This window comes from Xiphophorus maculatus, chromosome 1 (assembly GCF_002775205.1).
Source record: "Xiphophorus maculatus strain JP 163 A chromosome 1, X_maculatus-5.0-male, whole genome shotgun sequence".
NCBI classification, from domain to species: domain Eukaryota; kingdom Metazoa; phylum Chordata; class Actinopteri; order Cyprinodontiformes; family Poeciliidae; genus Xiphophorus; species Xiphophorus maculatus.
In genome coordinates this window covers 9,789,556-9,812,831 of record NC_036443.1, presented here as the reverse complement: position 1 = coordinate 9,812,831, position 23,276 = coordinate 9,789,556, and the positions used below count along the sequence as shown (strand labels likewise).

The 23,276-nt window shown below is 38.8% G+C and overlaps 1 protein-coding gene across 14 annotated transcripts in view; it reads left to right on the top strand.

Moving 5' to 3' along the window:
- The window catches only part of cacna1d (calcium voltage-gated channel subunit alpha1 D), a 72,096-nt gene that overhangs the window by 42,615 nt on the left and 6,205 nt on the right, over positions 1–23,276 (top strand). For 3 of the 14 annotated variants that reach the window (XM_023330415.1, XM_023330393.1, XM_023330398.1), the window contains 36 exons: positions 280–440; positions 559–784; positions 1,098–1,305; positions 1,474–1,594; positions 1,931–2,045; positions 2,160–2,214; positions 2,349–2,409; positions 3,071–3,218; positions 3,371–3,500; positions 4,903–4,962; positions 5,051–5,110; positions 7,721–7,827; positions 8,079–8,166; positions 8,327–8,434; positions 8,521–8,573; positions 9,356–9,502; positions 9,700–9,901; positions 10,015–10,173; positions 10,816–10,926; positions 11,101–11,178; positions 11,754–11,837; positions 13,251–13,292; positions 14,070–14,198; positions 14,861–14,926; positions 15,069–15,160; positions 15,258–15,417; positions 15,548–15,675; positions 15,787–15,883; positions 15,986–16,088; positions 16,366–16,467; positions 19,555–19,685; positions 21,015–21,131; positions 21,426–21,865; positions 22,212–22,238; positions 22,560–22,855; positions 23,162–23,274. In XM_023330415.1, coding sequence (XP_023186183.1) covers positions 280–440; positions 559–784; positions 1,098–1,305; positions 1,474–1,594; positions 1,931–2,045; positions 2,160–2,214; positions 2,349–2,409; positions 3,071–3,218; positions 3,371–3,500; positions 4,903–4,962; positions 5,051–5,110; positions 7,721–7,827; positions 8,079–8,166; positions 8,327–8,434; positions 8,521–8,573; positions 9,356–9,502; positions 9,700–9,901; positions 10,015–10,173; positions 10,816–10,926; positions 11,101–11,178; positions 11,754–11,837; positions 13,251–13,292; positions 14,070–14,198; positions 14,861–14,926; positions 15,069–15,160; positions 15,258–15,417; positions 15,548–15,675; positions 15,787–15,883; positions 15,986–16,088; positions 16,366–16,467; positions 19,555–19,685; positions 21,015–21,131; positions 21,426–21,865; positions 22,212–22,238; positions 22,560–22,855; positions 23,162–23,274 — 4,525 coding nt within the window. The remainder of the gene's footprint in view (positions 1–279; positions 441–558; positions 785–1,097; positions 1,306–1,473; positions 1,595–1,930; positions 2,046–2,159; positions 2,215–2,348; positions 2,410–3,070; positions 3,219–3,370; positions 3,501–4,902; positions 4,963–5,050; positions 5,111–7,720; positions 7,828–8,078; positions 8,167–8,326; positions 8,435–8,520; positions 8,574–9,355; positions 9,503–9,699; positions 9,902–10,014; positions 10,174–10,815; positions 10,927–11,100; positions 11,179–11,753; positions 11,838–13,250; positions 13,293–14,069; positions 14,199–14,860; positions 14,927–15,068; positions 15,161–15,257; positions 15,418–15,547; positions 15,676–15,786; positions 15,884–15,985; positions 16,089–16,365; positions 16,468–19,554; positions 19,686–21,014; positions 21,132–21,425; positions 21,866–22,211; positions 22,239–22,559; positions 22,856–23,161; positions 23,275–23,276) is intronic. The other 11 variants (XM_023330455.1, XM_023330442.1, XM_023330427.1 and 8 more) reach the window with 8 other exon arrangements.

Here is a 23,276-nt window from a genome sequence, read left to right as displayed (position 1 = left end):
GTGCATGATCAATTCTGGTCACGTATTTGAATCATTCTGATCCCTGCTGTTTTCATCCGTACGTTTCTTTCCCTGATGGCACCAGCAATTCAACGCTGTTCCATGTTGACCTAAAATCCAGCCGTCTGCTCCTGATCGGTTCTGATCCACTCGTATTTGCATTTGATAGAATTCCTTGATTTTAACAAATGATCCTTTTGCATGTTGCGTAGATCGTAACGTTTCCCTTTAGGTTTTCTAAGCTGACGGAGAGAATATTTCAAACTGATTCTCTGTCAGTCGGCAGTGGCGACGGTGGAACCGCTTCTGCCGCAGGAAGTGCCGGGCGGCCGTGAAATCCGTAACGTTTTATTGGCTCGTCATCATCCTGGTGTTCCTCAACACCCTCACCATCGCGTCAGAGCACTACAACCAACCCGAATGGCTAACAGAAGTGCAAGGTGTCAGTTTTACATTTTAAATTCTGCTTGCTTTACTTTCACCATGATGAAATTCAACATACTACAACCGTTATATTTCTACGAAAAGCATTCCCTTTTCTATCTCTCTCTCCTACAGATGTAGCCAATAAGGTTCTTTTGGCTTTGTTCACTCTGGAGATGCTCGTGAAGATGTACAGTTTGGGGCTCCAGGCCTACTTTGTGTCGCTGTTCAACCGCTTTGACTGTTTTGTGGTGTGTGGAGGAATCGTGGAGACCATCCTGGTGGAGCTGGCCATCATGTCTCCACTGGGGATCTCGGTTTTGCGCTGCGTGCGCCTCCTCAGGATCTTCAAAGTTACGCGGTAAGCATATTTTACACTAATATTTGTTCATGTCATGAAGGCTAAAATCTGCTGTACAAATAAAAGTAGAAATAAAAAAAACAAAAAAAAATGGCATATGGAGCTATGAAAAGAGACTCAAATAAGGGAAACCAAATAGTGTTTTATGGTAAGAGCGTGCTTCAGTTTTAGCTGCTTAAGATTGAAGACACAGTACACAAACTGCAATTTTTCCCCATTTACTACACTTTATTTTTCTCTATAAGAAAAAAGGAATAGAGAAATTAAAAAAGGGGAAAAGAAAGAAGTTAAAATCCATCTCTGTCTTCTTCAGTCACTGGGCGTCTCTTAGTAACCTGGTGGCCTCCCTGCTCAACTCCATGAAGTCCATCGCCTCCCTGCTGCTGCTGCTCTTCCTCTTCATCATTATTTTCTCCCTGCTGGGCATGCAACTCTTCGGAGGCAAATTCAACTTTGATGAGACGGTGACCAAGAGAAGCACATTTGATAATTTCCCCCAGGCCCTCCTCACCGTGTTTCAGGTTTGTGTTTGCGAAAATCAGAGACGAACCGAGGGCTTTATCACACGTCAAGCATGTCTTGTGACATTCGTTTTCAATATCTGGGAATAATTACTGCGAATAATGCCGTTTGACCAGAATCAGCTGCTTCAGTGTTATTCTCCTAATATTGTTTACGCTGTTCACCAGATCCTGACAGGCGAGGACTGGAACACCGTGATGTATGACGGCATCATGGCGTACGGTGGACCGGCGTCCTCTGGCATGGTGGTCTGCATTTACTTCATCATCCTCTTCATCTGTGGAAACTGTATCCTACTCAATGCAATCACACACACTCACATCGCCCATTAACACACATTGTTTGAAATTAGGACTTACTTTGACCAACACAAAGTAAAGCATAACTATGAGGTGGAAGGAAAATGACGAATGATTGTTGAATTTCTTACAAATATAAATCTGATAAGTGTGGCATGTTTTTATATTCGGTCACATACATTTAGCTGAAATTACAACTTTACCAAATTGAAAAAAGCTCATGTAACTGATCTGATCAATTTACGTGAAGCCTGTGGAGATTTTCATTTGATTTTTTTAAAATGTTGGTAAGTGTTTTTGTTTTTTCTGTAACTCACTTGATCAGACATCCTGCTGAATGTGTTCTTGGCCATCGCTGTTGATAACCTGGCTGACGCAGAGAGCCTCAACACAGCACAGAAAGAGGAGGAGGAGGCCAAAAAGAGAAAGAATAGTGTTAAGTATGGCTTCATTTGACATATTTTACTTCATTTGACAGTTTTTTTAATTTTATTTCCATCTACAAAAAAAAAAAAGATACATTGGAGGTTTTAAACTTTATTCATTGCCAACAGGGACTCAAACACAGAGAAGAAGAGGATTGAAATAACAGAAGACGGGAAAACAATGGTAAAATGCAAATTAGCTTGAGCCCTCACACATAATTTAGATGACCAAATCCCAGCACTAATCTGTTACTGTTAGATATTTTTCTTTTTTGTATTAAGAAATCTGTAAAAAAAATTATTCTAAACATCTTCTAGATGCCAACGGAGGCCTTGTTAGAGGGGGACAAAGAATCGTTTACGACCGTCGACTCACCAGGTGAAGAACCTCGTTTGACAGATGAGACTTAACTGGTTTGAGTTTAACAATAAATGGGAATAATATTTAAACCACAAATCTCTGTACTTTTTAAATTTTTTTAGAAACAACCATTTTGAAATCAAAAAACTGCTTTCAACGAATAACCTCAGTAGAATGGTTTATGTTTTATTTACCGGGCAGCTTTAAATGTTAAGATGTACCAGTTTCTTAAATGTCACTTTAATCAAGTTTAAGCAAAAAAGAATTTATAATTTTTAATATACTTTCAAAGGAGTTATCCACTGGTATCGTCTAGACATGTAACTTCTATTACACCTATTTGACAAAATGCACCAGGAAATATAAGATAAAGGAAGAAGAAACTCAGAAAATATATAACAAAATAATTGCGAGGGAATGAAATGACGAAAAACAAATAAACGTTTGTAATCAATAATGCAAATAAAATGGAAAACATAATTAAATTAAGAAAAAAAACAGCAGGAAATGCAGATTTTCCTTTCTTTTTACAGAGTTTGTCAGCAATATAATCAATATAGCAAAGAAATAATCTAGATATTTACTTTTGTGATTAACCATGTCTATATTTTTTAGTTAGGCAGTTTTATTATGGTGCAAGCAATAGACAGCATTATGATACTGAGCTACTGTTTTACAGGTGATGATGAAGATAATGATGATAATAGGAACCTCCCTGAAGCCCCGCCGGGCCCCCGGCCCCAGCGACTCTCTGAACTCACCATGAAGGAGAAGACCCCACCCATCCCGGAGGGCAGTGCGTTTTTCATCTTCAGCAGCACCAACCCGTGAGTCCGATGCTTGGAATCAGAACAGGCACTTTCTCTGTTCAAAAAACTAACAAATCTGAAGTCCATTATTTTAGGTGCTACAGAGAAAAAGAAAACCTAAAATGTAGCAATCTGACATTTTCCTCCCTCTGTCTCCTCTGTTTCTGCAGGTTTCGTGTGCTCTGCCATAAGCTCATCAACCATCAGATCTTCACCAACCTGATCCTGGTCTTCATCATGCTCAGCTCCGTTTCCCTGGCGGCCGAGGACCCCATCCGCAACTTCTCCGCTCGCAACATTGTACGTAAAGCCACATTGAGCTGTGTGAGGGAAGCTTGACATGCTAACTGTAGCTAATGAAGAGTCTTTTCCACAGAGGACTTTCCCACACGCCAGGAGAAGCACAGCTGGGGATGAAGCCTGTCTTTAGACTGTTGTTTATTACATTGACGTGAATGCTTCAGTTGAGAAGACTGGCAGCAAAAATATGTTATATATTCTCAAAACAATGTACACGGCCAGATTGCTTGTCTTGCTTCCTTCCTTATTAAACTGATTGAAGTCACTTCTGAATTTCAATCAGTGGTGCGATGATAGGTTTTTGTATTTCTCTAAACCGCAGCAAGCTGCACTTGGTGATCCTGAATGTGGGAAGATCCCAATGACACCTGGAACCTTCAGGAAAATATTAGCATATTATCAAAATATCACAGGACTACAATCATTAGTTAGCTGTGAAACATCCACAGTCATGCATTCACACTTTTCAGGGCAAGGTTGCTCGTTGAATAGACTTTTTCCTGCCCTTGATTAACACATCTGAAACAGATGGTAATGGTTGAAAATGTGAAAGCTCTCCGAGAATGACAGAAACATCATGATAACGGGGAAAAAAAGAGATGAATGAAAAGATTTCTCACTGCAATAGAGTAGTAGTAACTACTCTATTTACTAGTTACCATAGTAACTAGTAAATATCATCACCACCTGCTAGTGCAGCACAGATAATGCAGAGTTTCTGATTGGAACCTGACAAACCCCAAAAACGCAGATGTTTTTTTATTTTCTACAAAAGGGGTGAAAAATATAAGTATAAAGAAAATAGTTGGATAGTGTAAACATTTTGATAGAGATAGTGGCTTTAAAACTCTTAAAAACAAGAATTTAATTTGATCCTAAAAAGCCAGAATAGAGAGGAAAGTGAGGTGTGATTGGACCTGACAGGTATTATTAGCCGATTCCACCATGACGGACTCTCTGAGGAGCTGTCAGGTGGTTTGTGACAGGAACACGTCATGAATAACATTGGGGGTTTTGTGCTGTGCATTGGAGAAAGTAAATCTGTCTCTCCTGAAATCACTGCACAGACCTTTCCTCCCAACATTAATTCCAGACGGGAACTAAAATCAAACTGCTACCTCCAAACTTTATCAAAATCAATCAATCAATCAATCAAATTTTATTTGTATAGCACATTTCAGCAGCAAGACATTTCAAATATCCTTTACACTATGACCGATGAAGTGACTGATCACAAAAACAGCTTCTACATTCAAATGTTACCCAGTTCAGTTTCACTCTGTGGGGATTTGCTTCTGTTTTGTATGTGTCTAAACAACATTATCTTTCAGCAACAAGTGTTTAATAGACCACTTTGTGTGTTGACCTGCAATGACTTGAACTTGTGCATTGCTTTTTGCAGATACTTGGTTATTTTGACTATGCTTTCACCGCAATCTTTACTGTTGAGATCCTGTTGAAGGTAAATGTCCTGTGTGTGCTGTGCTGTGCTGTGTTGGGTAGAGCTTCAGTAACCCTGCGTGCTTATGTCACTCTGATTGCCTTCTCAGATCCTAGGCTATGCAGACTATGTCTTCACTAGTATGTTTACATTTGAGATCCTTATTAAGGTAAACAACGGCGACTGTCGTGCCGCCTCAACAGCACCTCTCAGCTTGCTGCAAATGTCCTTCCTCCCGTCGTTTTATTTTTATGTTAGGAAAGTAATGGCTGCCTGCTCGTTTTGTCGTCACAGCACTACGACACGTTTTATGTCAGTTTTTGTCCCTTTGTTTGTCAAAAACATGATTTGCTTTATGGCCAATGTTTCCTAATCATCTCTATCCACAGCGCTGTCCACAATTATTAACACCCCTGATTAAGATGTGCACAAAATCACTGAACTAAGTTAATAGTAATAGAGACTGGGTGACTGCAAGATTTTTTTTTGCTGCAGTTCTAGAGATTAATTTGTCTTCCTTACACCGACCTCTCTGTGATAGCTCGATATGTCACAGCGATATCTTGAGCATTTCCAGTTATTAGCCTGTTAATGTCAGAACAAAATCACTGTGACAATAGCACACGTTTAAACAAGTAGCTATTTTTTAATGGAAAAGAAAAATGGCCAAAAATACTTTTTTGTTGCATCATACATATCAGAAAATTTTAGATTTAATTAAAAGTTTCCAGATACTCTGTCTAAAAATGACATGATATGCTACGAAAATGATAACAGATACATTTATTTTCCAGTATATGCTCCCCACAGGATAAATTGTTGAGAGTCTGATTCATTTTCCCACTGTTGCAAAAAAAAAAGTAAACATTTATGTGGTATTTTTTCTAATTATTGTCTCAAATTAAGATTTAATTTTAAACATTATTAAGAAAAATGAATGACTATGAGAATATCTGAAGGAAAATACATTTATTTTCAGGATTTTTACATCTTTATCAGGGGTAGCCGTAAGTGTAGAAGTAAGTAAAGATCTCCAGAATAAAATCGCTTCAGTAATTCAACATTACAGTTTTCAACGTTTAAAAAAAACAAACAAAAAAAATGTAAATTATAGTAGTTTTTTACTTTTTGTAACAATGAAGTAGCACTGAATTACTTTACCGCCTGACTAAATATTAGAGTCAATGTTTTTTTGGTTTTTTTTGCTTAGCATTTCTCCAGATAATAAAATTAATGATTCAACATTCAGAGATAATCTACGGTAATCACAGTTACTGTTCAGTCCTTTCCCCCATCTCGTTCCTCGCTGCATGTCAGGTAACTCTCCTTTGCAAAGGCTTTAGATTAATAGCCCAAAACAGGATGTGTGTGTTGCAGTGTTAGGATTAATCTGTGTAGTGAATAAATGTAAGGACTTCTGCTCTGCTTGTCATGTGTCAATATTCTGCATTGTTTGTAGCTCACATGTGTCTGTCAGAGTGTGTGTGCAGAACTGCACATGCATGCATATCTGTATGTTTTCAATTTAAATGCATTTGTTTAGCCAAGTGGATAAAGCATGGACCAGAATGAAATTTTCACTGTATGTTAAACCTGTTCAAAAATTTCAAGGCTTCACAGTATTTACACAAAAGTGCGAAAAACGTACAACATGATCTGATTAACTTTATGGGGAAAAAATGCTGCTACAGAAACAGTGATATTACAGATAACACAGGGGTTGACCCCAACTCTTAATCACAGTTAACTCAAGATTCAACAACGAGGGAAATTATCCTCAATAAATAGAAAAAAATCATAATTTGAAAACTGTTTTATTATTTATTGAAATTATCTCAGTCTGATAATAGAATTTGTATGATGTGAAACACATCAGGGTTTCAAAAAAGCTAAAACAAGGAAGTCTTTGAGGCTGCAAATGTTATTTCACAGAACTGTAGTTTCCCAACCAGAAACAATTTCCAATAGCCAAATTTCTTTTTTTTTTAAAGTGTAGTATCCCTCATTGGCTCAGCTGACCAGCAGTGTGTAGCAACAGCTGTAGCAACACTGTGCTGTGTTCACTCTATGCTTCAAAAACCTGCAGAAATCAGCAGAGTGGATCTTTTGAACTTTATGTGGCTTCTTGTTAAAAAGTTCCCTATAAAACAACTTAAAACTATTAGACTGTAGTATAATAGTATAACTTTTTATTAACTTGGTATATCTTGCTTGCTGCAATTGGTTACAGGATTAATTATAAAATTGTAATAATCAACGATACATTCATTTAGATTATTCTAAATACAATGAGTGGTGACAAAAAAAATCAGTTACTCAGTTTCACATTCAGTTTGGAATAAATCTAATAAGAAAAAAAGTGGAATATACTAAATGTGCTTTAAAAATAATATTATGTAACTGGAGGAAAGGGAGGATGAGTAGCACCACACAACACAGTGATTGACAGCGCTAAGACCTGCTTCCTGGCTCTGACTGGTTATTTTTAGTTAGCACTGGGAGCACAGGGAGAAGGCAAAGGAGCTGAGTTATCTGTCTCAAACCATACTGTCAAGACATTGTGACAGTTTCGACAAATATGTAAAAAATATATTATTTATAAAAGTTACATACTACAGCTTTATCCAACAGCAGATAAAACATGTAAGAATTTTTTAAAAAGTTGTTTACTGTTTCTTAAGTTTAAAAATGAGCCTGGGTCAAGCTGTTGTTTTCTCTGCTTTGTGTTTGTGTCTTTGTGTGTAAATTTTGGTGTAATTTTTCTCTCTTACTTGTTTAGATGACGGCATTTGGAGCGTTCCTGCATAAAGGGGCGTTCTGCAGGAACTACTTCAACCTATTAGACCTGCTGGTCGTCGGCGTGTCTCTCGTCTCCTTTGGTATTCAGTATGTATCCTCCCATCTCTCTGCATGAATGATTTGCTTTTCTTGGTGAAAATCACATTTTTGCCTATGTTGTCAGTAGGTTTATTTGAGTAGTTTGAGTTTTAGCTAAAGATATTTCTTGTAGCTGAACATGAACGTGTCTTCTCTCATGTTGGTCCTGAAAATCAGAATAGATTATAATAAGGTTACTTGATTTGCCGAGTAGTATTTCAGATTATCTCATTTTGTTGTGTTTTTACCGCCCTCCCCAGGTCCTCTGCTATCTCAGTGGTGAAGATCCTCCGTGTTTTGCGGGTCCTCCGTCCGCTCAGGGCCATCAACAGAGCCAAAGGCCTGAAAGTAAAAACAAACACTCAGTGAGGCCTGACGCCTGTGTGTTTCTCCACATGAGTGTGTCTGGTTCTCCCTGTGTTCTTAGTGTCTCTGTGAATGCCTGTGGCCCTGCTTCTGATGCAGCTGTGTATTTGAACTGACAGTTCATAACTTGGTCCCTCTGCAGCACGTGGTGCAGTGTGTATTTGTGGCCATCAGAACCATCGGCAACATCATGATTGTCACCACCCTCCTGCAGTTCATGTTTGCTTGCATCGGAGTGCAGCTCTTCAAGGTACAAGAGCACAAAGCCAGGCATGAAATTTGTGCCATAATATTATTTTACGTAAAACCCTGATGTGTTACCCTTGTTGTTTTTAGGGTAAATTCTACCGGTGCACAGATGATGCAAAGTCCAGCCCAGATGAGTGCAAGTTAGTTCTTCTCATCTCTTTCTGGGTCGCAGCTTCTAACTTCGCTTTTGCTTCCAAGGAGCAAGATATGATTTTGCTTTTGGCTCTTTTCCTGCCTAATTGTTAGCATAATAATTTTGTGTTTTATTAGAAACAGTTTTAATGTTTTTTGTTTGAAAAATAAAAAAAAGCACACAAAAAACTCTTACATATTAAGTATTCAGGCATAAAAGGCAGCTAAAGTCAAGGTCTGTCCTGGTACATGGTCAAGGGAACTTGGCAAAGAATCGATTTTAAATTGGACCTTTAAACGTCTTATTGTGAAGTCCTTAAATAATACAGGCTGTCAGTGTCAGTGTTCCTGAACAGCTGACAATTGTATTAGATTATCAGCTGGACTAATGAATCGTTCAGGTCTCAGGTCTTTGCTCAAATTTTGTTATTTGAAAATTGTTATGATTTTGAAGATAAGATCATTTAAGTGCTGTAGTTGTTTTTTAAGCTTGACTTTTTTTTTTACTTGTCCTCTGCTTATCTACCCTCACACTTGTCTGTGCAGACCGTGGACATGTGGTGACATTCAGGTCAAAGGAAAATAGAGGAAATGAATAGACAAGCAGCCAAAGTTGAAACAAGTATGATGAAAGACCTTCAGAAAGCTTAAAAACTATCAAAGCCATCGTAAAATATTCTAAGAATATCTTGCTGCCTGGAAGCAAATAGTAAAAAACAAGGAGAAGTTTAAAAGATTTGGACAGTGTTGTGCTTGTACATTAAGTGTCTAAAGATGGTTTTTAAAATAGGGGGACATACATTCTTTACAACAATGGGGACACGGCTCTGCCCATGGTGAAGGAGAGGATCTGGTACAACAGTGACTTCAACTTTGACAACGTCCTCATGGCCATGATGGCCCTGTTCACCGTCTCCACCTTTGAGGGTTGGCCCACGTGAGTATTGGTCCACTGTCGGTTCAAAAACCTAAGCAAAGTGATATTTACAGCTCTATCAAAGCTAATGGTGACTGTTAAAGCACTCTTAAATACGTGTATTCATCTAGTTACTGCTGATGTGTCACAGGGGAATATCTATGTGAATAAAGCAGGTTGTGTTCTGTGTTGTAACTGGATCATGTTTGTCCCCACAGTCTGCTGTACAAGGCCATCGACTCTAACAGGGAGAACATGGGCCCCATCTACAACTACCGCATCGAGATCTCCATCTTCTTCATCATCTACATCATCATCATCGCCTTCTTCATGATGAACATCTTCGTTGGTTTCGTCATCGTTACCTTCCAGGAGCAGGGAGAGAAGGAGTACAAGAACTGCGAGCTGGACAAGAACCAGGTCGGTGGCTGCTGAAGAAGATCGGCTTCAGAGGAATCGGTAACTCTTTTAGTTTTCGCTCACGAGTCTGTTTGTCTGTCTGTTCCTTGGCAACACCCTGAACACCGCTACAGCGCCAGTGTGTGGAATACGCACTGAAAGCTCGTCCTCTGCGCCGCTACATTCCCAAAAATCCCTACCAGTACAAGTTCTGGTACGTGGTCAACTCCACTGGCTTTGAGTACGTCATGTTTGTCCTGATCATTCTCAACACGCTGTGTCTGGCTATTCAGGTAAGTTCTCCTGGTAGGATTTATCATCCTAATTTAAAACACTTGAATTAATATTGAACTTCTTCACATTTTGTCACATTGCCACCATAAGAATTATTATTTGTCGTTGGGGTTTCATTGTGCCACACCAACACAAAATAACACATTATGAACCAGAAAAGGAAAAGTTACATGATTTTCACAATGCTGCCCCGGTTATTGTGATTCTCATAAATAAAACTCCAGTGCACCCTGTTGACTTTAGAAGTAATCCAATTGGTGGACAGTCATTTTATGTTTAATCTCCATATAAATGCAGTTGTTTGTTCCAACATGCATTTGTATTCATCATGCAGGAGTTACATTTTGTAGAGCCACTTCTCGCTGTAATCAAAGCTGCAAGTCTTTTGGATGATGTCTTTACCAGCAGCTTTCTATGTCTTGAGACAAAAACAAGATCTGGACTTTTACTGGTCCATTTTAACAGAAGAATATACTTTTCTGTTTTAGGCTGAAAAAAAAAAAGAACATTCTACATTTTGTGAAATTTATAAAAACAAAAACCATTTCCTAAAAAATTCAGTGCTTGCGTTTGCATTGGTCAGTTTGTGATTGTAACTATGTCAAATGAATGCTTCTAATGGTCAGCTTATCTCCCCTCAGCACCATGGCCAGTCTCATCTGTTTAACTACGCCATGGACATCCTCAACATGGTCTTCACAGGAGTCTTCACAGTGGAGATGATCCTGAAGCTCGTTGCCTTCAAACCCAGAGTAAGTGTCTCATCTTGTCCCCTCTGCTTCCTCCCGTTAGAAAACATTTTATAATCACCCCCCCCCCATAGTCTGATGTTCAACCCTTACTTTGCCTTTTCCTCGTACCTCATGCTCCCTCCCCTTGTGCTCCGCCCCCCCTCCCCCTGCTGGGTGTGTATGTCAAATATTCAGGGTTATGTCGGGGACGCCTGGAATGTCTTCGATGCTCTAGTGGTGATTGGCAGTGTAGTCGACATCATACTCAGCCAGGTAGAAAGACGTCAGACTGCGCAGCTCTGTCAGCCCTTCTTCCTGCTCCTCCAGATGTTACTGCTTTTCTCCTTTGAATCCTTCCTAAACCTGTTTCCTTGTTCCTGTCCTTTCCTTCCTGTCCTATCTTTGTGTGGGCCAGTATGTAAACATAAAGGCTTTTTGTGTGTCAGAATCTTTAACCTTCACGTGAATATTCAGTGTGTTACTGACACTGAATATTTTTTACAGTGATTGTCGGTCACTGTAAAAAGCAAAAGTTTCAGTGACAGAAACCATACTTATGAAACCAAAAATGTTTTTGATTTATTCTATGTTCCTGTTTCCTTCTTTTAGCTTCAGCATTCATGTAAACAAACAAAAAAGGATTTTTGACAATAACTGCTGTCTGAACTTTAAAGGCTCCCACAAACTCTGACAGGAGGACTCTGACTTTCATCCTGTTTTATTGAAGCTCAACTTTTTGATGTACTTTCTATCTGTCAAACGTCTTTCCTTTCTTACCTTTTCTTCCAACCTGCTTTTTGTCTCTGTCTATCCTCTTTTCTGTGTGTCTCTGTTGCCTGTGCTTGCAGAACTATTTTGCTGATGCATGGAACACGTTTGATGCCTTAATTGTTGTGGGTAGCGTGGTTGACATTGCCATCACTGAGATCAATGTAAGTAATCATCTCTCACACGTCTTTTCTGTGTCGTTTCCCTGCAGGAGCGCCTTGTTTAAGCATCAGGGTTGCATTCAAGAACACGACCTTCTTCTTGTTTTCATTGGATTTTCACAACGTTAGCAACAGATTCTACACACATACACGTACAGTAGATATCCACTTCAGTTGTTTGTTTTTTTTAAAAAGAGAGGCGATAATAAGTAGTTGGCGCATCTGTTCAAACTCCATGTTGTTTTTCTTTTGAACAGTTGTCTTAGAATGCAGCTGAGCTCAACTGTCTTACTTGCTATCAGCATTTTTGTTTGCATTCCCTTCAAAAAGCAACAACGTTCAGCGCTGCTGCTGCTGCAAGGTCGCTCCACGTCCTGGTCTGTGACTCATGTTAGCGCTGGTTTCATGCTTCCTTCCAGCTTGTCCGCAGCTAAATGTTGGTTTATCCTGAGTGAGTGGTTGGGGGGAATAAACACACTGCAGACGATATTTAGCGTAGAAATACAAATTCTACAGAAAGAATTGTGAATGTTTCACCAGAGCATGCCTGCCTTTCATGACACATAGAGCAGGGTTAGTTATTGACCAAAAGCTAGGACACAATTTGGGTCTTGTTTCACATTTTTTACCCCATGAAATGTTTTTACTCATAAGTTGTGATATGCATGTGGTTTTTTTTTTAATCCATTCCTTGTAAAGGTTGCTCACACCTCATTAACGTTTTCACCTTTTGCCACATTACAACCTCAGACCTTTTAATAGGATTTTAATAGAATCTGACATAATAAACTACAAGTGCTGTATAATTATTAATTAGAAGGAAAATAGCTCCATCCATCCTCTTACCAACTCTGACCTGCATCCTGAAGAAAAGCATCCCAACATCATGATATTGACACCATCATGCTTCTCCATGGGGATCATGTGCAGTTTAAGTCTTATGGCACAAATAGTGACAAAAAAAGTTACATTTTAGTTTAATCTTAACAGAACAAATTCTTCCACACTATTGTTGTGTCCCCTACATACAGATAAATAATACATAATTTGTAAAAACAAACAAACAATAATGACTATGTATTATTTTTCTTCCACCTCACGGCATTATTTTGTGTTGGTCTAAGATTCCAGTGAAGTATACTTAAGTGCATAAAGACAAAGTATGAAAAGGTTTAAGGGGAATAAAAGTGTTTACAAGGCATTTTTACATATTCGGTGTTCCTCTAGATGTGTCAAAGCTTTTGCATGAGAAGCTCTACATTGCTGATTAAGTTCTCTCAGATAAATTGTAAAAGTTTTCTGCCTGTCATGTATGTGAAAAGATGTTGCAGAAAACAAAAGTAGCGTAAAAATGTGAAGAATGGTTTGAAGCTGTGCAGCTGCAACTCGAATTAACGTTAGACTTCTGGTTTCAAGTCGGCAGCCATTCCTGTTGTCAAGGTGATAGAGGATCCAGGGGTAAGAATAAGCCCCACCTCTTTTGTCAAGAACATCATCCCTCTGTTGTCATCTGAAAGCAAAAGCATCCACATCGTTCTGTTGTGACAGTTTTTGTCAAGAGATTGTTTAAAAATCAACAAGATGCTTTTATGAATTATAGAAATTGTTGTAAGTTAAGTATTACAGTTTGTGTTTGAATTGTCGGTATTCCTCACTGTCACAGTCTTGTTATGGCTCTTTCTGGTTTGTTGCATTTTGGCATAAGTTCCACTTCGACCCTGCATCTCATCTTGTCCGGGCGCATGGCATGATGGCACACAGGATAACACAGAGATGGTTTTTGTTATACATTACAAATGTTTGACTAAAGTCCTTAAAGACAGATTGCCAACCATTTCTGTTTAAGTGTGACATGGTTGTCTAGTTCAAAGCCAGGCCAATCCTCATGTTGTAGTTTTAAGACATGGTTTGTTTAGCCTGTATTTTTTGGGATATTCTGTCTGTTTTAATCAGCCATTGTGTGTAAGTCATTCAGGTCTGTTAATGCTATGCGGTGTAACTCTCAGTAAGACTGCATGCAGGTTGGTTGTTGTCATAAAGCAGGACAATAATACTTAACAGCTTTTGGATCCACCTCCTTGTTGGTTTTTTGCTCATTTTTAGTTCATTCATGCATATTGAATGGGTGCATGTGTCACTGACTGCATGAATGAATGAGTAATGCGAAGCCCCAAATACTGCGGCACAAGCTAGTGCCGTTTGCTTATTGGTGTCTTGGTTCCTCTTCACATCCAGAACACAGAGGACAGCGCTCGCATCTCCATCACCTTCTTCCGCCTGTTCAGGGTGATGCGACTGGTCAAACTCCTGAGCAGAGGGGAAGGAATCAGGACTCTGCTGTGGACCTTCATCAAGTCTTTCCAGGTGAAGTCTCAGAGCATGCAGAGTTGTGAAAAAGTATTTGCAATCTCACAATCAGTGCTGTTTGTGACGTAGAAACAATATAATGCAAATGTAGCAGAAGAGAAAATCGTGGACATGAGCTGCTATCGCAGAAACAAAAAAAATATCCTGCAATCAAACGAAGCTCAGTGTATGCTTAGTCTGCTCTGTGCTAATTAGACAGAGTTAGACTGTCACAGAGTTTCTCACCTGCAGTCTGGAAACCAATGTTTCTGGTTCAGCTTTAAGATTAAGACCAAAAACCTTTGACACATTGAAAATGGAGGAGCGCTGTATTCTTATCTAAACCCTCCCTCAGCTCCAGTAGACTGAAATTACAACAATCCTCAGGTGAATGCAAAAGGAAGTCAATAATTTTTCCTAGGTTATACAAATAATTAAAAGGAGTTATTTTCTGAAAAACCATTAGGATCTTGTAAAAGTCAAACATATCTACGCAGATTAGCAGGAATGCTTATTGCTACAAAGCTGTTATCATGTGTCCAGCCATGCAAAATATCTCTGCAATTTGTGTCTAAATTCGTAACTTCATAGTATTTTGTTTGTTTGCTTAGCCAAAAACTCTAACAATGCTGCAGAAAAGAAACTCAATAATACTTTTTATTGTTTTTATTCCACAATAGGCTCTTCCATATGTTGCCCTCCTGATAGCCATGCTGTTCTTCATCTATGCTGTCATCGGGATGCAGGTAACCTTGTCTGACATGTAGACAGATGTTTGGAAAAACTTTCTCATCCTCTACATGGCTAGTTCCAAATACCCTATTTTTTTTAAAGATCCTATCTGTTACTGTAGCTTTTGAATCTTACTTAAGCAGATTCTGCTTTTAGGTGTTTGGAAAAATAGCAATGGTGGACGGAACCCAAATCAACCGCAACAACAACTTCCAAACCTTTCCCCAAGCCGTCCTGATGCTGTTCAGGTTTGCACATTTTGCAACTTTGGTTGGCACAATCATTATCAATGCTAAGTAAATATGTGTAGCAGCTGTGTAAGTCACTTTTCTTATCCTGTGTCAGATGTGCTACGGGGGAGGCGTGGCAGGAGATCATGCTGGCCTGTCTGCCGGGGAAGCTGTGCGACTCGGAGTCCGACTACAACCCGGGAGAGGAGAAAACCTGCGGCAGCAACTTTGCTATAATCTACTTCATCAGTTTCTACATGCTCTGCGCCTTCCTGGTACTCCTCTGGACGTCTCACCATTTCCATTGCCCGTCATGTGTTTACCACAGACCTAAACAGTCATCCAGATTTCACAGCAAAGCAATTGATGAAATGGTTAAAAAAATACTGGATGTTCTTGTTTCAGATTATCAACCTCTTTGTTGCGGTCATTATGGATAACTTTGATTATCTGACTCGTGATTGGTCCATTCTTGGCCCTCACCATCTGGATGAATTTAAAAGGATATGGTCTGAATATGATCCTGAAGCCAAGTAAGGGCAAAAAAACCAACATTTTGATTAAAATTTTTTCCTGAATGTTTATTTTTTTGATAATTCTTGGAACCTGTTAAAGCCTTTCCTTTTCACGTAATGTGTTCTTAGGGGTAGGATTAAACATCTTGATGTGGTTACCCTGTTGAGGAGGATCCAGCCTCCGTTGGGCTTTGGCAAACTCTGTCCTCACAGAGTCGCCTGTAAGGTGGGTTTATACAACTCACAATCTCATATTTGCAGGAAAAAAAACCCTCCTCCCTTTACACTGATGCGTCTAAATTAATATGAAGTTTGAATTCTGCTGCAGCGACTGGTGGCAATGAACATGCCGCTCAACAGTGACGGGACCGTCATGTTTAACGCCACCTTGTTTGCTTTAGTCCGCACCGCCCTTAAGATCAAGACTGAGGGTGAGTCTACAGCTCAGGTTGTCAAAATCCTGCAAAATTATTATTATTATTTTATTTTCTCATTGATTATTGCTGCATGGCAGAACAATAACAACAAATATAAAAACTGTTGGGTTAGAGGTCATGATGTTGTTCATTTAGAAAGATGCATGATCCATGTTATGCCACCAGAGGGAGTTCAGTTCCACCCAATTCAATAGCTGGGAGTCTGTCATCAGACGGTGTTCGTAACTTTAACTCATTTATTACCACTGTAACATTTTCACTATCTCTGAAGGTAACTTGGAGCAAGCCAACGAGGAGCTGAGAGCTGTAATCAAGAAGATCTGGAAGAGGACCAGCATGAAGCTGCTGGATCAAGTAGTGCCTCCTGCAGGCGGTCAGTGGTCATTACACTCAGGAAAACGCTTTCTGAGACCCAGTCAAGTAAAAACATACAAATGTGTGAAATGTGGGCTGAAAGAAATTTTAAATAGACAGGGCATTTGTTAGGAACAATAATGACATTCATTGAATGGGGAGTAACAAATATAACGCAATATGATTAAAGGAAACAGAAGCAAACAACTTTCATATGTTATTTTTTAAATAAAATGTGGGTCACTAGTTAAAATTAATTGTTGATTCTGTAATTTTCTCAATACATGCTCAAGAAACATACCTTCAGTAATAATTATTTAACAGCTCTGCGTGTTGCAGAGAAACCACACATTTTTAAACCCACAATCCTAATAGTCTGTTTGACCGCTCGCCTTATCAATTCTGGGCATTTACAATTCTGTATAAAAAAAACAAGGGTTCATTTAATTGATCAAAAGCTCCAAATTACTTGGATATATTTATTGTTGGTTATTGTAGCTCGTCTCTTAAATGTTTACTGTTAGAAATCTGCTGTGTCTGGAACTTCTCCATGTTTGTTATTCTGCTTAAAAGTGATTTCCTGTGTCTGAGTAGTTTTTGCGGCTTCCACACTTTGTTTGCTTTAGTTAGTCAGAATCAGTTATGCTGCATGTTTTTGTGCTTTAATTTATGAATCCTTTTCTCTTTTTTCTCTTTTCTTTTGCTTATGCTTGTTTTTTTTTTTTTGCAAAGTGTCTCTCTTCCACAGCTTTCTCTGCTTTCAGTTGCTGGCATTGTTTTTCTTCTCTTTCTGCCGTCCTGAGCTCTCTGGAGTAGTTCTGCTTTGGTCTGGTGGCATGAAACTAGTGATACCTCTTTAAAAAAAAAAAAAAAAACTTCAACAAGTTCTGTACAGAAAAAGAACCAATGGTCGCTTATGTACTCTTCTCACTATGAATTTAATGAGTAACTTTAAAACTTTAAGGCACATATTACACTAAAATATCTAATTGAAATACTACTGATATTTTTTTCTTAAGATAAGGCTTATCTTAAGTGTAAATTAAAAATACAGGACTCATACTAATTTCTGCAGTAGTTATTGGTTCTTTTTCTGAGCAGAGCCTCTTGAAGTTTCTTTCTGGTTGTTTCAGGTGAGGTAGAGACGCTTTTTCTTCTCAAGCTATTCAAGTAACAAACACTTCCATCCTAAAGCGTCCACTTCCATGTGTCACCTTTGCTTGACCCCATTCTGGCAATAAGAGGGTCAAAGAAAGGTGGCAACAACCTTTGAAGGGAACTCTACCACCCACCGTGATTCAGCTGCGTTTTGTTTTTCCGCTCTGCTCCCCATTCTGCTTCAGCAACAGCTTATCTGAGGAATCAGACTCATACCTGATGAGCCTCCCTGCATGGCAAATAGAACAAGCTTGTAGTCACAGCTTCCTCCGGGGTGAACATCCTTTGTTCATTCAGCAAACCGTCATGATTGATAGTGTAGATCCGACTCTGATTTCCCCGTGCTCTGCTGTTGCATGCGCTTCCTGCTGCAGATTATGTTGCTCCAAGAAATGTAAAAAAACCAAAAAAACATCAACTTTTTTTTCTCTTAAATTCATGACGGACAAATTGTCTTTTTCTATGACATGAAGCAACAGGAGAGTTTTAAAATGCATTTGCAAATGATTAGATCTTTCTTTGTATAAACACAGTACATTATTTGGCAGTAGAATGTTCCAGGCATGATTTCTTGATTGACTGGTGAAATTGTCCACAACGATTGGTTTTCTTATCCTCCTGGAGTGTTTTGTACACAAAGAATAAGTTCAGTACATTGGAGACGGGTTTAAACATTTTGGTACAACCCCAAATGTTCTGAAAAAATTTGAAAAGGTTGCATGAGTCTGACAAATGGCAAATGTGGATCCACCAAACTAAATGGCAAACAGACAGTACTTTAGAGTGCAAATATATTTGAAGACAAAAACTGGAGAAAGTCGTACAAAACAATTTGAATGGATCTAAAATGTTTCCCCGTTTCGGTGTTTAATAATATTAAATAGTTCAGAGATGATTAAGTGTATTTGTGCATAAAGGGCAATTTACGGGCAATTTCTGTTAATTGGCCTCTAGTCTTAAGTTTTTCATAAAGCTCTCGCCTACTGGTAGAGGATTTAATTGATTCGAATTTATTTTTAAGAACTGCAATTAACAGGACAACTGTGTGCGAGAGCAGTCACACCAGCTTTTACTGATATTTTTAAACAAACACAAAACGATTACTAAATTGGGATTTTTTAGCTGTTCTGAAAAAAAAACTGATTTATTGCTTAATGTTAGCATTACTAATTGTAAACATCAGTATCCAGGTGCATTCTTCATTGTGCCTGAATTCTCATTTTAAATTTAACTTTGCCTAAAATCTGCTAATATTTCTGAATGCATCATATTTCATTACAGACACAGATTGTAAGCATAAGAAACAAACACAACAGACAAACCCCGTCTTTAGTGTCAGCCGGACACAACTAGAAATAGCTACCTACGTATCTCCTGTGGAGACACTTCCGAGCGAAGCGTGTCGTTGGTCATGCAAAATGTTCGGGGAGAATTGGTGGATTTAAAATAAGATCAATGTTTGACCAGCTTTGCGTGTATGATGGGTTTGTCTGCTTCAAACCGACAATGTAAGAATGCGTCACATTAAGACTGTGGACACAAACTTCTCAAAGTGGGATTTTACTTCAACTGGTCACATATTTAAAAAAAATGACAGACCCCTGCACTGATCTTACGCTAAATGTTTAAGAATCCCTGTTGATCTTTAAACACAAACTCTTTTATGGGATTCCAGTCAGAACCAACCCACGACCATACTTGGCATTCCCCAACACATGGCTCTAACTTTAGACACACACTTTCTGTATTTGGCATCCGTCACTCTGTGGCTTCGACTATCATTAGGCACATTCAGGCTGTATTTCTGTATTTCTGGTCCCTCTCAGACTCCAGGGTATTTTTGAAGGTCGTGTGTTTGGAATCGGCTCGGCTTACAGCAGAATATCAGCGCTGAGGTGTTTGGGTCCTGATGTGGGAGGCTTCTGGTGTGTTTTGTCTGTGCACTTAGATGACGAGGTAACAGTGGGGAAGTTCTATGCCACCTTCCTGATACAGGACTACTTCAGAAAATTCAAGAGGCGCAAAGAGCAAGGTCTGGTGGGAAGGAGGTCTTGGGAGAACACCACTCTGGCCTTGCAGGTGAGTAAAAACAGTTTTGCAAACTTTTTGCAAATGGGGACTAAAGAAATCAAATAATTAAAAAAATGACGTTATTTAATTGAATTCCTAAATGTAGTGTCTTTTTAAATGTCCCACTTAAGAACATTTTGTACATTTAAATGTGGAGTTATACATTTTTGTTTTAATAATTTTCCATTTTGTTTTAATTGCTCAGGTGAAACAAACATTTTTAGGGCATTAAATAATTTCTTACATTTATTTTCTCAAATAGAAAACAATACTCTACATTAAACTTATTCCATGGTAACTAGGATATGATTGACTGACTATGATGAAGGCTAGGTCTTATAACAAGATTTGTTTGTTTTTGCCTTGGGCTGATGCGGATGAGAAGGAACTTTTGAACATAGCGTGACAACGAGAAAAAAAATCTGACAGATTCTGAGGAACCTCAATCACCACCATGTCCCATTCTCACGATGGAGAAACTCTTTCCCTGTCAGTGATCAGCTGCACAGATTTGGGATTCCTTGGAACAATGGGCTAAAAAACCGTATAATGACTGACAATCATGTGGCCTGTTTGGTAGTTTTGGTGCGTTTAGTTTGGTGCTTTTTCTCGTGGGTCACAAAGTTATTATTTTTTTAATTACACAAAAACATACTTATTGTGATTTTTTTTGGTTTGTTGGTATTTTTATTTGCTTAATGATAAACTAAACATGAACTATTTTAATGAAAATTCATTCATTAAAAAAAAAATCTTTGTACAGCCAAAACGTAAACAGTCACAAATCTTTGCATTATTATTATTATTTTTTTTTTTAAAGGCATACAATTTTCAAAATTTTTTGTATTGATTTTTTTTATTAATGCATAACATTTTATGCTATCCTTAAAAGGAGAGAAGAAATAAAATCTTTCAATTAAAATAGTTTATATGGTTGTACTGTGGAATAGTAATGCTGAGCCATGGAAACGACTGAATGCCTCTGATTACTTAAATCAGATTAATTGTTGGAGATGGTGGCAATAAAAATAAAGTATCTCAATAAATACATAGCCAGATCTGAGGAAACAAGCAGGTTTCCAAATATCAACACTCAGTATTTTCCATGACGAACAAACACACCCACACAGGAATGTCTTTTTTGTCAAAGTAATTCTTTGGCTTGTTATCTCCTAATCTTCTAAAGTGATTCTGTAAAGTCAGGCTTAACTTTTACTGTAGCCTTAAAGTTATAGTACTCACACCTACTATAAAACTATTCCTTAAACTTTATTTAAATCCACTTTTTAGCCTCTACATTCATAATTCTCACATCTCAGAGTTGTTCGTACTTTGCAGGCCGGCTTGCGCACCCTTCACGACATTGGACCAGAAATTCGCCGAGCCATATCATGTGACCTACAGGAGGAGGGGCTTGTAGATGGAACGGCAGAGGAAGAGGAGGAGATTTATCGGGTAAAAAACACAAATAAAAATCATGTGTATTCTAAAGGAGGCCTGTTATTCAAAATATTGTCTGTTTGCAAAAAATGTAATGAATATGTTTTGTACAGCCCATATGCTAACCTGTTTAAGGAAGCATAATAGGTCTCCTTTAATGTTTTAATGTACGCTTTGTCTGATTGTAAAAAATAAGATGGTTGGTTGAGACTGTTCAAAATAGAGAAAGTGGATTAGTCAATTTACAATCAAGTAATCTGGTTTGTTGGTCTTTGTTTTTTGTTGTTAATGTCTGTTATTTTCTCAAAGCGCAATGGCGGCCTTTTTGGGAATCACGTTAACCACGTTGGCATGGATCATCCCCAGCCCACTACCGTCACGCAGCGCCCCCTACAGATCCTGCCCATCTACTGCACTCCCTCTGCCGCGCCCACTCAGATTTGCAGGAGAGCCAGCAGCAGCGACAAGGAAGGAGAGACGGAGATGAACTCCTCACCCATCCACTACAACCATCATCATTCCCCTCATCTGTACGATTACCCTCACTGTAACTCCACCTCCCCTCAGTCCCCAATACCCTCCAACGCCAACCTCAACAACGCCAACGTGCCCTCGCTTCTCTCGATGTCCTCTGGGAGGCAGCAGAAGTGTTTATTGCAGAGATGTCGCCCGTCTTCAGCAAGAAATAAGTCATCAACGTCTTACAGCAGGGGATTGCACAACAAGCAGTGGAAGTCCCACTCCACAAGGTGGGTTACAGAAACAGCATTATGTTTTAGTTGACCTGTATTCACAGCTTTGGTCAAAATAGTAGCAGTCCAACATCATTAAGACTTATAAAACTATTATTTTGACCTCAACTAAAAAATACATCTAAGAGGTAAATTATTATGACCAGTTTATTCTGTAGAGTGAATTCTTCTGATCGTGCAATCGTCAAGGTACCTACCAAAGACGGATTGCAGTTCTTGTGTAAAAATCCAGAATTGAATCTGTTGAAAAAAATGTAAAACTTTCACATTTTCTCGTTTCCATTGCTCTGCTTATACCATTCTTCTCTGCCTGAATCGCCTCGTCCTTCTTTACACGGATCAGGACGCGCTACTATGAGGCCTATATTAGGTATGTAACCAGTGCAGCCACTGAAATGACATACAACTTACAACTTCACAACTTTTGATGCCAAATCTGTTTTGGTTCAATTTGGAGTCATGCTGATAAAATCTGACATCTTTGCTCTCAATCTAGCCTGGTAAAAATCGGCCTCTTGTTCTACAGTATTTGCTTTGTGCAGAGGGGCTGTAAGCCAGAATTGGCCAGGCTCCACTCAATCTAGATGAAAGATTCTAAGAAACTTTAATCAAATAACAAACTGGGTCCAGTACAATGAGTGGAATTTAAAATAACCCAAATTACAGTACGTCTGTGCGATTTTACTAACAGGTCAAAAAATGGCGGAGCGCTTCACCCGACCATTCGCCGAGAGGAGCCAGGTGGCAGGGACAGCGATGAAGAGCGGGCGTCTGGGGAATACTTCAGTGGGGAGGAATTTCACGAAGACGACATCATGCTTACCAAGGACAGGTTATCCAAGTCGGACTTCCATGATGCTGCAGACGGAGATTTGGACCATTTCAGGGACGACTGTGGGTCTGAAGGTTACTGTGACGACGACAAGCAGCCTATATGCCAGGATGACCGGCGGTCGCCCAGGAGATGGTTTTTACCATCCCCCCAAGGTTCAGCTGCTTTCACTTTAATATTGCTTTTATCATTAAGCTGTTTGAGTGATTGACATTTTTTAGATCTGCAAATACTTAAACATTTGACTCCAAGTACCTTAATATTATAGAATTGATATATTTTAAAATAATTTATAGTAAATTGCAGTGCATATGTTATATTTGATTTGACTATTCTGTGTATAAAATCTTAATTGTTTCCTCTTTTTTATTTGACATTATAAAATAAATAATATGTTCTTTGACTATGTCAGCCTCAAAAACCCTGAGTTTGAAAGAGTTTCACTTCTTGCTTCCTCTAAGCCTGCAACACACCAACCTTCAGCTTTGAGTGTCTTCGCAGAAGAAGTAGCATAGATGAAGCTCCTCCATCTCCATCATGCACAGCTCTTCCACTGCACCTGGTGCAGCAGCAGGT